Source organism: Plasmodium vinckei (genome assembly GCF_900681995.1).
Source record: "Plasmodium vinckei vinckei genome assembly, chromosome: PVVCY_10".
NCBI classification, from domain to species: domain Eukaryota; phylum Apicomplexa; class Aconoidasida; order Haemosporida; family Plasmodiidae; genus Plasmodium; species Plasmodium vinckei.
Window position 1 is genome coordinate 512,300 of NC_051302.1, and position 16,353 is coordinate 528,652.

The 16,353-nt window shown below is 23.9% G+C and overlaps 4 protein-coding genes across 4 annotated transcripts; 2 read left to right on the top strand and 2 right to left on the bottom strand.

Moving 5' to 3' along the window:
- Positions 1-1,404: 1,404 nt before the first annotated feature.
- On the top strand, positions 1,405-2,098 carry PVVCY_1001280 (small nuclear ribonucleoprotein Sm D3, putative; the record flags this gene model as incomplete). The annotated part of the gene is made up of 3 exons (XM_008625581.1): positions 1,405-1,500; positions 1,615-1,695; positions 1,925-2,098. The coding sequence occupies 3 exons, from the start codon at positions 1,405-1,407 to the stop codon at positions 2,096-2,098; spliced, it is 351 nt and encodes a 116-aa protein (XP_008623803.1).
- A 1,273-nt stretch (positions 2,099-3,371) lies between these two features.
- PVVCY_1001290 (helicase SKI2W, putative) lies at positions 3,372-7,418 on the top strand (the record flags this gene model as incomplete). Its single annotated transcript, XM_008625582.1, has 1 exon — positions 3,372-7,418. One exon carries the CDS (start codon positions 3,372-3,374, stop codon positions 7,416-7,418), a length of 4,047 nt encoding a protein of 1,348 aa, XP_008623804.1.
- A 349-nt stretch (positions 7,419-7,767) lies between these two features.
- Positions 7,768-10,965, bottom strand: PVVCY_1001300 (SET domain protein, putative; the record flags this gene model as incomplete). Its single annotated transcript, XM_008625583.1, has 1 exon — positions 7,768-10,965. One exon carries the CDS (start codon positions 10,963-10,965, stop codon positions 7,768-7,770), a length of 3,198 nt encoding a protein of 1,065 aa, XP_008623805.1.
- A 950-nt stretch (positions 10,966-11,915) lies between these two features.
- On the bottom strand, positions 11,916-16,166 carry PVVCY_1001310 (exportin-7, putative; the record flags this gene model as incomplete). The annotated part of the gene is made up of 6 exons (XM_008625584.1): positions 11,916-11,975; positions 12,095-12,158; positions 12,274-12,397; positions 12,515-12,593; positions 12,725-15,827; positions 16,114-16,166. The coding sequence occupies 6 exons, from the start codon at positions 16,164-16,166 to the stop codon at positions 11,916-11,918; spliced, it is 3,483 nt and encodes a 1,160-aa protein (XP_008623806.1).
- Positions 16,167-16,353: the final 187 nt, after the last annotated feature.

Here is a 16,353-nt window from a genome sequence, read left to right on the forward strand (position 1 = left end):
TTTGATACCCATAAGTATAGTGCAACTATATATAATCCCTTTATATATACATATATAGCATGTATATCTGCACATATTTCTTCATGTTTTCGTTTTCATAAAGTAAAACATTTATAGAAGATGAACAATTATAAATAATGATAAAATAATTATATGCATATATTTAAACCATGTGATCGATTTTTTTTTCGACACAAAATTTAATTATGGTAGGAGTGTTGCACTTTGGGCGATATTCCTACGTAAAATAAATTAAGTACAACCAGACAAAATTTGTTAACTATTTTACGCATAAAAAAAATAGAAAAAATATTTTTTCCTACATACACCCTCATATATATATACTTTTCGAAACATATTTTGCTTATAGTCTTCCATGTTGAGGTAAAATAATATAAACCCCCATGAGGGTCACTATTTTTTATACACTATTGAGTATATATCCCCATAAGCATTTCCTTAAGTGTATATTTCATATATTATTTGATTATTGGTTTATTATTACTTATAAATAATTATATATGTATATATATTAGACCCTAATTATTTGGTGTTTGGACATAAATAGAAATAATAATTTATCACAGTTTTTAAATAAAATAAAATTATAAAAAAAACATAAAAAAGTGAATAATTAAATTGCTTGATATAAATGTTACAATAATAAAACAAGTTTACATAAGTATACCTAATAGGAAATAATGGATATTTGTAGGAATTATATATATCCTATGTACGTGTTTTTTTCGCAATTTTTTCAAACAATTTAAATATAAAACGAATATAACAGAATGTATATATTTGTCAAATAAAAATATAACAAAAAAAAATATAATTTTTTTTTTAAAATAATAATACAATAAAACAATAGCCGAATTTGTTTATACTATATAATACATATGCATATTACTTATTCATATTATCTCCATTTTCATATACATATTTATTATATGTACATTTTCTTTTTTAGTATAGTATTTTCCCATAATTTTTAAAATATTCCAAAGGAAGTTACACTATTTATATTTTTTTCATTTATCTATGCAAAATATAAATACATATAAATACATGCATGAATAAGTATAAGAATAAAATAATCACTATATGATAATTAATATGTTGTAAATAATGGAATAGAGCCCGTTTGTATAAATAAATCATTCTCTCTTTTTTGTAATTTTTTTTATGAACTGTAAATGAAACAATTCCTTATATATATTTATCAACTGGGGCCCTCCTTTTTAAATTGATAATGATATATTAAGAAAAGGAACCCCTATTTGATATTGTCAAAATAGCGGAATATACATATATACGTACATAAGCTTGACTTATTTGTGAAACGATATATATATACTGTTTCCTTTGCCTTTATATTTGTATACATTTTTACGTGTTGAAAAAATGTCAGTAGGAACGCCTATCAAATTAATACATGAGGGAATAGGTCATACCATATCAGTTGAAACAAAATCCGGAATCCTTTATAGAGGGACACTGGTATGTTTTTTTATGCTAATTTTATACTTTTTAAAAGGTGTATATGTACATATATATATACGTTTATAGATATATTACCAACATTTTACTAATCCATTATTTTTTTATTTTTAGTTATTCGCAGAAGATAATATGAATTGCTTGCTGTCAAATGTCACAGTTGTTAAGCAAGACGGAAAGCAAGTTTTGTTAGAGGTATGTGAAAATTTGAAAAAAATCACAAAACAGTAAAAAATAAAACATATAAAATTGGGTTAAACCTAAAAAAGGGCAAAAGAAGTTGCCATTATCTACACTGTTCTTAGTAGTCTTATTTTTCTATCACCATTACGAGATTTCCAATTTTATACGTCAACATGTTTAAGTGTTTATCATATCATTAATACATATGCACAACTCATTTATTTCATTTTTCCTTTTACAGCAAGTTTATATAAGAGGAGGCAGCGTTTCATTTATGATTTTTCCAGATATGCTTAGATATGCCCCAATATTTAAAATAAATAAATCAAAGGCTAAGACAAATTTTGCAACTATTAGAAGAGCAATGGAAGCACACGCTCGAATAGCTTCAAAAGGCAAAGACTTGAAGGCATAGATACCCCATTGACTATTGTTATTATTAATTTAATAATTTTATTTCTTAATCTATTTTATTGAAAGTAATTTATTTTTTTTTTTTCATTTATTTTTTAAACCCAATATTATCATTAACTCTTTTAAATCACTATATACCTTTTTTAACTGTGTTTTATTTTACGTAAAAAAGAATCTATTTTCGCAAAATGCATTAACTATTAAACTTTTATGTTTATAACAAAAAAATTGTAAAAGATTAAGATTTATGTATACATTAGCTAGCATATATCTATAAAAATTACGCCGTTTTATTCATCTTTATAAAAATGATGATTATTATACATACGTATATAATCCCACATTTAAAGAGCTTTTATCAATTGGTATATAAATAAGATTATTTAGGATGTATATACTATTGTATTTTATTATTTTTCGAACAAAATTAAATATTTTTTAAAATATACCCAAACTTTGCATGTGCCAATGTTGTTATATCTTACTACACATTTGCGATTATAATAAAAATTATTAGCAAACAGGTAAAATCACGAAATTATTAATAAGTGTTATTGGGCAAAAAATTAAGAAAAATAAATATAATAACATAATAATAATAAACTATGCGAAATAAATGAAAAAAACGATATGGAAATGTATACTTATTTAAATATTTTATATAACTTTTTTTTTCTCTCCATAAAAATAACTTGCATAGTAAGCGCAATTCTCGAATAAAATCGTGGCATATACTTTTGGTATATTTTTTATCCTTTTTTATTTTATTTTTTCTTTCTAGTTTAATTTATATTAATTTGAATGAAATAACGAACAAAATATAATGTTACATATGTTCCATAAGTTAAAAAAAAATGAAAAATAGCCCTACCCTTTCATAAATAATTTTTTACTTTTTTGTATTTTTTTTTCAAGCTGCATTGTGTTTTATTTTACATGCCCTTTTTATCATAATACGTGTATATTATATGAATATGAAAAATATAACTTTCATATTTTTACTTTATATTAATATACATGTAATATACGTTTGAACAACTATAGATGATTTATTTTTTTTGTGTTTTATAATAATGGCTAGCCCACGTATATACAAGTATCCTCACATATACCTATAAACTACTTAAACATTTAATATATGCTCATATGCATCTATATATCTACATATATTTTCATATGCCAGTTATTATTGCATAAGCAAAACAGCTTCGCATATGAATAAATAACATGCCAAATACTATTATTGTTATTATACATATTTTATATATTCTTTAATGGCATATTTATATTCGAATTTGTCCGATTTTTGGACGAGTGATGATGAAGAAGATGGAGAGCGAACTGACGAAGATTTCGATGAGGATTCAGAAAATAATTATAAAGATGATACAAATAAAAATTATATAAATGAAGAAAGAAAAAAAAATAATAATGAAAATAATGAATATGAATTTGAAAAGAGACAAGATGATGAAGGGTTACAAAATACTTGGGACATAGACAACACTAATGTTTGCTCCCCCACATCTGCTAATTCAAATACGAATGCTAATGCTGTGGAAAGGGGTGAGACAGCTTTGAATTTAGACGATTTACTGAACAATTGTAAAAATGAATTATTTGATAATATATCGATCTCTAATATTTTACAAAATTATGATATAAATAATTTTATTCATAATGATAATCTATTAAAATATTGTGAAGCTGGTGTAACTATAAATAATGAAAGTTCATGTAATGAGCCTATAACATTAAATGAGGATTTTAATTTTAATTGTTATAGTCATTTTGATTATATAAATCCTCCAAATATTAAACCTTCTCATACACCTACAAAAGATAAAGAACCAAATGCTATGGATTTAATAAGTACTGAAAATGGTGAAAACAATTTTATTGATATGTGTATCCAAAATAAAGATGAACTTAATCATGAAATTAAAGAAATTTCTGTAAAAGAAGTTTTGAACGAAACAGAGAAGGAAGATTTACAGGAAAAAGGAAAAAAAATAAGCAATGAAACGATGAAAAAATTGGAGATAGTACCCGAAAAACAAAGTGTAAAATACATAAGAAAAAAATGGGTAATTGAAGACAATGAATCTGATGTATCTAACTTTTCTAAGAATGATTTATTACTAAGTTACGATTTTGAACTTGATAACTTTCAAAAAAGAGCCGTAAAACATATAAATAATTTTAAGCATGTATTTATTGCAGCACATACATCAGCAGGTAAAACATTAATAGCAGAACATGCTATAGCATTATCAATAAAATTAAATAAAAAGGCAATTTATACAAGTCCTATAAAAGCTTTAAGTAATCAAAAATATTATGAATTTAAAAATATATTTAAAAATGTTGGAATAATAACAGGTGATGTAAAAATGAATGTTAATGCAAATTGTCTAATTATGACTACAGAAATATTAAGAAATTTACTTTATTTAAATGATAATATTATTAATAATATACATTGTGTGATTTTTGATGAAGTTCATTATGTAAATGATGAATTTAGAGGAGTTATATGGGAAGAGTCAATAATAATGCTCCCTCCACATGTTCAAATAGTATTATTAAGTGCTACAGTTCCTAATTATTTACAATTTGCTGATTGGGTTGGTTTTACAAAGCAAAAAGAAGTTATTGCAATTTCGACAAAAAAAAGGCCAATACCATTGTTACATTATATATATGCTCATGATTCTCTATTTTTAATTATGGATGAAAAAAATAAATTTTACTCATCTGCTTTTAAAGAAATATATGTTAAAATTAGAGAAAAGGAGGAAGCAGGGAAAAAGGGGAAGGAACAATTGAAATCATCCCATGGAAACAAAAAAAATTATTATTCTAGTGCAAAAAATAATAAGGATAATCAAATGGAAAAGCAGAATAAAACAGGTACTACCAATAATATGGGAGACAAACAAAATGACACAGTAAAAGGATATTATCAATATTGCAAACAAAAACAAAAACAAAGAATGTTTCAAAATGAAGCTAACATGAAAACTGAAATTCAAAAATTACAAGCCCTTATTAAAAAGTTAGATGAAGATAATAAACTTCCAGTTGTTTTATTTTGTTTTTCTAGAATAAAATGTGAAACATATGCAAAAAGTATGCCTCATTTAAACTTTTTAGATAATAAGAAAAAATCGAAAGTACATTTATTTATAAAAGAATCGGCTTCCAAACTATGTGATCAAGATAGAGATTTAAATCAAATAAAAATATTATCAAAATTATTAGAGAATGGTATAGGAGTGCATCATAGTGGTTTATTACCAATATTAAAAGAAATTGTTGAAATTTTATTTTCAAAAGGTTTAATAAAAGTATTATTTGCGACTGAAACATTTGCTATGGGTATTAATATGCCAGCTAAGTCCGTCATTTTCACTTCGATTTATAAACATGATCATTTAAAAAAGAGAATATTAACATCTTCCGAATATACACAAATGTCTGGTAGAGCAGGAAGAAGATCATCGGACACACATGGATATGTTTATATTTATTGCTCCGACAATATTCCTGATCAAGTTCAATTAACAGAAATGATGATGCAAAAAGCAGTTAGCTTAAAAAGTAAATTTAAAGTTACATATAACATGATATTAAAATTGTTAATTAATAAACAAATTAATATTGAAAAAATGTTATTCAGTTCATTTTTAGAAAGTTGTAGAGCATTACAAATACCTTTATTTAAAAAAGATTTAAAGAGAAAAAAAAAGATATTGCAAAATATTAAACAAGTTGAATGTGTATATGCAAGTGATTTGAACCAAACAGCACCAATAGAAAATTATGTATATATAGATCATAAATTAAAAAATATCGGATTAAATTTACATAAAAAATTATTCGATATGAAAAATAGTAATGCTTTTGTTGTTGGAAGAATTATGCTTCTAAATACTATCGATATATTTCGTAGTTCTGTTTATGCTGTTTATTTAGGATGTGATAAAAGTAGTAATAAAAAAAAAAATAATAAAGTAAATTTTGCTCAAAATAGTATTTTCTTTTTTCAAAATGATAAAGAAGAAAATGAAATAACGGAACGATTTTTCTTTTTACTTATTTTACCTGATTTTATCGGGTATGGCGATTTGACAAATAATACCGATTCTACTAATGCCAACGAAAATGGTACGAATAATTCAACATCTGTTTCTAATGCAAATACAAATATGGAAAAAACTCAAATGGCTTCAGAAAATATAAATATGTATGAAAATTATAAGAATGTATTTGCATGTACTAACAATAAAAAGGATATAAAAATTACTTACCACTCCACATTTGATAGTAATGATATGAATAAAAAACATTTTGTTGTATGTTCAAATGTAGGTATAGAAAATATATCCCTTATTACAAATACTATAATAAAGATACCAAATGTTAGTACAAATGCACTTTTAAATAATCCTAAAAATTTATTATTATATACATTGGAATTAGATAGATTAATAAAAAAAGAAACTTTTGAACCCTTTACTCTAACAAAAATGTTAAAATCATTGAAGTGTGAATTTTATTCTGTACTTATTAATCAATCTGATTATTTAGAAAGTTTAAAAAAATCGGCTTGTTATAATTGTAATCTAAAAGATGAACATTATGAACTTGTTTGTAAAAAAAACGATTGTATAAATGATATTGAAAACATTGAAAGAAATATAAATGCAAAATCATTAAATTTATATGAAGATTTAGAAGGAAAATTAAATGTTTTAAAACACTTTTCATTTATTGATGATGATAATAATTTAACAATAAAAGGGAAAATAGCTAGTTATATTACATTAACAGATGAAATAACATTAACACAAGTTATTTTTGAAAATGTTCTAAACAATTTAAATCCACCAGAAATTGCAGCTGTTTTATCATGTTTTGTTTCACCTGAGAAAAATGTAGAAGAAGCGCCAGACCTTACTCTAAATTTGCAAGATGTTAAATTAGCTCTAACAAATATTCATAGTAAATTTGAAGAATTTTATAAAGTTATACGACTTAAAATTAGCACAGAAGAACATTGGAAACTATGTAATTTTAAGCTAATGTTTATAGCCTATAAATGGGCACTTGGAGTATCATTCTCAGAGTTATTAGAACAATCAGAATTTGAAGAAGGTTTGATTGTTAGATCTATACAGAGATTGGATAACTTGTGTAGAAAAGTTAGAATCGCTTTTTTATATCTCGGAAATGTCGATTTGGCGGAAAAAACTGAAAAGGCTTCTCTTCTTTTACGACGTGACATTGTGTTTACTACATCCTTATATTTGCAGTAACGTCATTCTTCTCTTCAAACTTAGTACATGTCTACATGTTTTTATTTTTATTTTTTTACCAGTTAATTGTGCATATATGTATATTTAATTTTTTCTTTTTCCTCACTATTTGTTATATGAACTCATTTCTTACACCATACCAAATTTACTATCATTCGCATGAAAACTTAATTTTGTTCACGCTTACTTATTTATCAAATCAGCAAATAGAGAAAATAGTTTTTTCATATTCTGTCGCATATCCCGATTGGCTGCGTTGGAATTCCAAATTGAAATGTTGCTATCGGCGCAAATACATAGGCATATATCCATATGTGGTTGAGTATGATAAACTAGAGTCTCATCTATTTCAATAAAAATGGTTCGTGTTCATATTAATTCTGGATAATTCAGCTAATGAAAAAAGTATTTTTATATTTTGTGGGCCTGAATTATTAATTTGTTCACAACATATTTTGAATGAATATAACAAAGAGATATATGATATATCCCATGCACCATATTTCTGCTTAATTAGTTCTAAGAATCCTGATTTTGCAAAATCATAAAACGACTCATAATTATATGTATATATCAATATTATTAAAAATTTCAAAACGAGTGGTACCAAATCGGTATGAATTGTATATGGACAATTTATTTGGATAAAATATAAAAAATTATGAAATGATTTAAAGCCTTTTAAAAGTATTTCTTTACTTGGGATGTCACATTTCTTATGAACTTTACAACGACTGCAATTATTATAGCCACTACAATCAATGTGATTATTATCACATAGAGAGAAACATAAATCTGCTATTAAATAATTAAATGCTGCATATAGCCAATGTTTTTTTCCTAATATTGCTATGACATATAATAAAGATTTCTCTATTTTACTTATAATAGATTCAATATCAAATTTCTCATTATTTATTTTTTCCTTTATAATTGTATACTCTTTTATAAATAATGCTTCGCTTGATAGTGGTATTGAATATTCAGAAATATTTTCTATGCATCTATCACATTTCCATGTATTATTATTATGCAATTTACAATATCCTATTTGCTCTTCTACATTTTTTGTATTTAAAATGTCTAATAAATTGCTATCTAAATTTATATTATTTTCTAAGCTACTAACCTTGGACAATTTATAATTTCCTTGCAGATCATTTTCCCTTTTAGCATCATCAGAATTATTATCCAAAAGTGCCGAATTTAAAAGGTCTGATTTTTGAAAAATATGATAATCTTTTTCAAATGTGTTTTCATTATTACATATTCTATTATTTCCTTGTGGTGAAACTGAGATATAATTGTTAATTTTTTCGGGGAATGAACTTGGATTATTTTTTATCCCTTTTACTACTTCACACAGATTGTCACTATATGTTTGATTTTTGTAATATTTATTTTTTTCATTTTCCTTTTTATATTCTTTAAGTGATTCATTTTGGCATGCATAATTGTTTATGTTTAAATATTGTATATTATCAGACATATTATTTCTCTTATTCGGAGATTTTAAATAATTTATTTTACTCATATAAATATTGTCATTTATTTCTTTCCTCTGTATATTTCCGTTGTCCACTGATTTTGTTTTTTTAGGAGTTTGCCCTAACGTATTAACCTCAAAATTTCCAACTAATTGGCCTCCCAATTTATATTTTTCATTTTCTAATAAAAGTTCATTTTTAATTTCCATCGCTTTTTTATATTGTTCGTCAACTCTTTTCTTAACATATACATATTTGCAAAATGAACATAATATATTTCTGTTTTCATCGATAATTTGCAGACACCTATTACACGAGCAGCTTATATTTTTAATATCACTTAACTTCTGTTTTCTATATTCGATAGAAGCATATAATTCATTAATAAAAGAAATACTAATTTCATCATACATATTTATTTTTCTCATCGCTATAAAACATATTTTATTATTATCCATAAAGCAATAACTACTATTTGGAAAACAACTATGGTTTATAAAATATGCCTTTTTAAAAAGAAGTATATTATTTTTGTCTTTTGGTGAAATAAAAGAATTTTTTAAAATATCTGTAAAGCTTTCAAATTTTATTAAATTATTAATATATTGATCGTCATCTGTTGTTTCTCTTTTGAAAAAGTCCGCTTTAGAAGATTCTACTCTTGTTAAATTTATTTTTTCACTATCCATTTTTGGTACATAATTTTCAGAAAAACTTATATTAGGGAAACTATGTTTATAAATATTTCCTTCTTCTTTTTCTTCAAAATTAAAAGGTCTATCTAAAATATAATCATTTTCATAGTTACTTTTAGCTCGGTCTTGATATGATATATAACGATTTTTATTTTGATGATATTTTTCAATGTCTTTTTTTTTATTCTTTTTATTTATATTAATAAATTCTGTAATATAGTTTAACTTTACCTTCTGTTCATTATTTAGAGAATTAAATGTTGTCCATAAGTCATCTAAGTCAATAGAAGTTTCTAAAAAACAATTTTCAATAAATATAACATCTCCGATTTCAATATTTTTATTAGCAACTAATTTTATTTTGCCACATTCTTTATCTTGTATCATTGTAATATTATCATATTTGTCTTTTATTAATACATTTTTAATAGACTCTGATTGAAATCTAATTTCATTTTCTACTTCACATTCTATTGTACTTAAATCTCGTTCAAACACTTTTTTAATTATATTTTCATCAGAACTATGGACATAATTATGTTCACAACTATTTTTATCACCACCTATATAGGTACGTGAATCACCAATTTGAGCATTCTTATTATTACTTTTTTTATTTCTTCGATCACAATTATTAAACCCACATAGCCAAAAACTGTTATTTCGTATTCTCTCATCCCTTTCTTGGTAACCTAATTTATTTGGACAACTGTTTTTTAAATCCATATGATTTTTTAAGGAGGCATTCTGTTTTTGTTCTTTAAATTCTATCACATTATTTTTATTAATTTTTTTAAAAATTTTATTTTTTTTTTCATGAATTAATTCATTATAAGCTTGTTTTGTATAATGTAGATTATTTACATCTTTGTGACATTGTGGATCTTGTATATTAACATATTTTTTTAATTTAGTGTCCCATATTAAATCGTCAAAAGTTATTTTATTATTTTTTATTCTTTTTCCTCTTAAAAAGGTGCCTCTTTGCATATTTAAATACATATTTTTCTTTGATGGATCTTTTATTGTCTTCTTTTTTTCTTCGTACCATGCATTCTTTGCATTTAGTTGAAAATCAAAAGGGTTATTTAATAACAACCCACAGTTAATATGATTTTTTAATAAAGGAATAATTATTTCTGAGTTATTATTTATTATATCATATTTATTAGAAATTGTATCTTTTAACTCGTCTTTTACTATATCATTGAAATAATCGAGCCATTTTCTAGGTCGATTAACTATATCCTTTTGTTTCTCATCCTTTTTTGAATTTTTTTCATATTTTCCTCCTTGCAATTTTACTATACGTGAACAAAAACCAACTTCATTCGTGTTTTCTAAAATCTTAATTAATGCCGACATTTTTTGTGTGTAATATATATATGTTTTATACAATCAATTGGCTTAAGTGAAAAACACAAAATTAGGAACTAAAAAAAATTAAAAAAAAAAGAAAAAGAAAGTTGGTATAAAAAAAAAATATATATGTAGACACCAATTTTATGCTTACATAGTAGCTCTATTATATTTAGTGTTTTTTGGACCCTTATTATTTAATGTGGTTATTATGCACAATAAGTGCTAACATATTTTACCTCTGATTTTTATAGAGTACAAATGCGAACATTTTCTTTAATTATTTTTCAAATTTTTATTATTTCCTTTTGACGTACTATTATAAAATGTATAATATATTTGAATGCATGCTTGTAGAAATTTCTACAACCAATAGAATTTTCCTTTCTTTTATTATCGCACAGAAAGACGGATAACAATAGGATTAATATAGACACATGGTCAATACAGATATATTCATATAATATGCATTTTGTTGGCATTCCCTATTCGGATTTTTTTTTATGTTGAAATATATATGCACATTATAATTCTATATTTACTTTTTACGATATAAAATAAATACAATATATGACATTGGAATAGTAATGAACTATTAGAAAAATATAAAAAAAATTTATTTTATCAATTGTAATAGTCAGCAGTAGCTAAATAGCTACATTTTGTTTAAAACAACGAGAAAATTTGTCGCCATAAATTAGGCGGGAAAATTAAATTTATATAGTAAAGTTATTAAGATAGTAAACATGTGTCGAAGTAAAACAAAAATAATAATTTTAAATAAGATTATACGTTTACTACTATAAAAAGTTAAGGGGTAATAAAGTAAAAAAAAAAATATATGATAAAATAAATAAAATAATAATAGAAATTCTACGTTAAAATGATAAAGTAAAAATGATAAATTCTATATATATATTTATCGCCATTATAAGAATTTTAAATTCCTATTTTTTTTAAATTAAAATATTTCTTATTTCTTGAGCAAATGTATAAAGATTTCGGGTGAAATTCTCCTACAAAAAGGGAATGAAAAAATGAAAGAATATATTAAATTTTTATAAACAAATAAGAGGTTAATATGCTACTTGCAATGAAAATTATATTGTATATTTTTAAAGAATGCATAACTTACCCTATTGTTAGAGGCTAAGTTTGAGTCAATGTGATCCATTAATTTGCAAAAGCTGTGTCTCAATCTGGAAATATTCAAAAAATAGAAAAATAAATGAAAGAATGAATAAGCATATTTAATTACACATATTCACTAAAAATGATGAAAATTAATTATATTGATTTGTCTTATGTTCTTACTTTTGCTTTTTTTCTTCGCTTTGTTGAGATATAAGCTGTTCTTGTATCTTAAAATAGCCTTGAGCATCAAGTAATATTAGACCCAAGAGTGGCTGAGACATACTCCATGTGCTACCAAAATTGCCTATTGTAATTGAAATAATTATAAAATAAATATGGAAATATATTGTGATAAAAAATAGGTAAATAGACTATTCCAACAAGCCAATATGTTCAATATTTTTTTTTCTATTTTTCGAACCTCCTAATATCAAGTGAAACATTAGATTTAGGACTTCCTTAAGAGCTTGGGGTTGGTTTTCCAAAAAGTTTTTAATTATCTGTAAAATAGGGAATGGAAATACAGAATTAATATGGAACAATGCGTAGTAAGATAAAAAAAAAATTATATAATTTATTTTACAGCGTCAAATTGATACATACGTAATATGTTTTATAAATTGTTTATTACCTGTCCTTGTTCACTTGAACTCTTTCGGTTTGTAAATATATACGTAACAATGTTGTCTAGAATGGAACAACATGTCATAGAGACGGTATAGTCAAAAGAGCATAAGCCTTCCTTTACATTATGGATAATATCAGCTATAAGTCGAAATTCGAGATTTAATATTCTTTGGAAAAAATTTTTTGTAACTAGGTCAAGAAATGAAAAATAGGGTTTAAGGTGCTTGATATATGATAATAAATCATTTGTTGGTATAACTAAACACATGTTTAAAGCTAGATTTAATGAATTGTTTAATATATCGTCGTTGTATAAATCAAATATAGCAAAATTAACAAAATCTCCATTTAAACAATTATTAAACATGTTTAACAAAAGTGATATTATTTTATATTTTTCTTTGTATATATCACAGAATTTATCTTTTTGTAATAAATTATTTGATATAATAATAAGTATATTTGAAACGACTTTAAATAATAATATTCCATTAGGTGATGATTTAGGGAATGTAATTCTTTGTGATTTATTATATACAAATTCGCACATAAATTTAAGGAATGGAACACAAATTTCATATGTATCCCATATTACTTCAACTAATGATGTTAATATATTCATTTTATTATCTTCTAATGGATGACTGTTAATAAAAAAGTTAAAAAACATATTATATGTTTCGACATTATTACATGCCATGCATATTCCTCTTAAATCTCTTAATGCACCGATAAATGATAATTTAATTGCATTATTTTTTAATATAATATCTTTTCCATTTATATTTATTTCTCTTTTTATACATTCGAGTAAATTATTTATTGGTGATATATATTCTTCAAAAGATAATGAATTAGTATTTTGTTCCATAAATAATAATTTGGTTAATATTAAATAGTAATTTGTTCTATATTTATAATATTTTGAGACTTCTAAAAATTTGGTATCTCTACTATGTAATAATTTTAAAATCTTTTCATTTTTTAATAATAATCTAGCAAAGACAATTAACTTAGGGGTTTTGTCTTCTAAACATACTATATTCATACCAGATACTAAATCATGAAATAAGTCTAAGCTTCTTTTTATTATTTGATCATAATCAAGACGATTATTTAAATTGAATAATATTTTGCTAATAATTAAGTCTATTAAAGGGTCATTATTTTCTTCATCATTTTTGCTTGCAATAAGGGATGATCCAGAGAAATTGTTTCCACTGGCATTAACATTATTATTTGATGAATTTGTAATGGCATTATTATTTCCTGATGCTGATACTATTCTCGAAGCAATTGATCTCATTTCTTTCAAAAAATTATTATTTTTTTTTCCATTGATATATACTTTTTTAAATAATTCTAAACAATTTAGATATGCAAATTCAAGATATTCAAAAACTTCTGAAGATTTATTTGTTTGTTCCATTAATGAAAAAACTAAAAAACATAGTTCTGAGTTAATTTTAAAATTATCTGAATTTGCAAATTTCATATTTGATATAGCACTTGTAGAAATTATAGAAGAAATAATAAATACTAACCATGTTGTTTGTTCTATAAAAACTGATTTATTTATAAGATTATTTTCATGATTATTTTTTAATTCATAAAATATAGATAATATTTTACCCCCTATAAAATTATATTGTAATTTACATAAATTAGATATTAATTCAAGTTGTTCACTTCTTAATACATCATTGTATAATGGGTTTTCCATTTCGCAACTATCACCTGTTTCACAAATATATTTAGCTAGTTCTAATCTTGAATTTATAAACACAATTGTAATGTTATATATATAATCACAAATAATTAAATATTTATTATCAATGTCATTGTTAGTATTAAAACTGTTAGATATACTATTATTATTTTTTTTTATAAAAAAGTTTTTATTATTCATAACATCATTTAATAATTCCTTTTCATCAGTTTTACTATTAATTTCTTTAATTACTTTTGGTGGTATAATATTTAGCATATTACTCCAAATACCTAATAAATAATGTTTACTATTACATAAATACTTCCAATTTTTCATTCCATCCATTGTAAATAAATATATATTATTACACCATGAAAGAAAATTAGAATATGTACTTAATTCTTGTAATCTTATACTTGTATCTATTTTACCAATCAATCTACATAATTCATGGAAACAATCTTCATCATGTAAACCTATTTTTTTTTCAATTATTTTATTAATACCCCCTAAAAATTCATTCATATAACGTACCTTTTGTTTTTCATTTGAAAAAAATGTTTTTCGTAAACTTCCTAATAATATTAATGATCTAATACAATATTTACCACAGCAATTTCTTATATCATCTACTTCAGACATACATATTTCATACATATCAAAAAATAATTTGGGAATATTTTTTTCATTAAATATGTCCCAAGATTGAGGTATCATAAGAGATATGTTTTCATCGGAACTTTCATCATTTATCATTGTGCCCATAAAATCAAATGATAAACTATTATAAATTAATTCAAGTACTTTCATAAGTAATCGATTTTCTTCTACTCTTAATTCTATTCTTATACTTCCTTTTACAAATTCTTCTAATGTTTCTATACCTACTTTAAATATATCTTTTAATACATAATCACGAAACGATATAGCACATCTTCGGCTTTTTGCTGAATTTACACCACATTGGGGATGCATATCTTCAATCAAAGCAGCATATATATATAAACCTATAATCCAATGGCTTGTTACTGAATTTAAAAAATATTCTACTTGTTTTGTTATTAATGCATAGTTTGTATTTTCTAGCCATGATAATTTAACTATACGTACATATAATCGAACAAAATTGCCTAATATATTAGATGACAGATTTAATAACTCAACCCCTTTATTATATAAATATGATATTACAAATTCTTTTAATTCTTCTTTCTCATTATTCTCAATTTTATTCCATTCGTTTGTTATTAATTGGAGTAAACCAGATGTCGTAAATATTAATGTGTGCATATGTGTTGTGCTCCCTAATATATTTTTCAGTTTGCTAACATTTCCTACATTGCTCACTAATGGTAGTAAAATTGTATGTGCCTGATTTTGTTCTTCTTTGTTACCACTGAAAAAAAATAAGTCAAATAAAAAATATATGTATACATTTGCGTGTTAGAAGAATATTCATAAAAATAACAAATTCACAATTTATGTAAGAATAATGGGGAAATTGTATTATAGAAATTATAATGAGCACAAAGACAAGTAGATGCTTAGATGAAAATATATATTTATGCATCGAGTTTTCAATTTTTTAGGCGAAGTATAGATTCATAAATCATGGATGATCAATACATTTATAAAAGGAAAAAGTATTCTTCATATTTTTTTATTGTTATTTTTTTTCTTACCAATACATAGCTTCACAAAGAACTTGAAGCTGCTGCAACTCCGCCTCGCTCATTTTCAATAAAATATAGGTAGAGGTGTACTCGTTTTTAATAAAAATCAAAAAGCAATAGTAATAATAATAATGATTGTGATGATAAAATAATAAATAAAAGCACGGTAAAAGTGTTAATGTAAACAGAAAAGGTTATTAAATAAGATATATCAGAATATGTCTTAATAAAATAAGCAGATGCTTAATT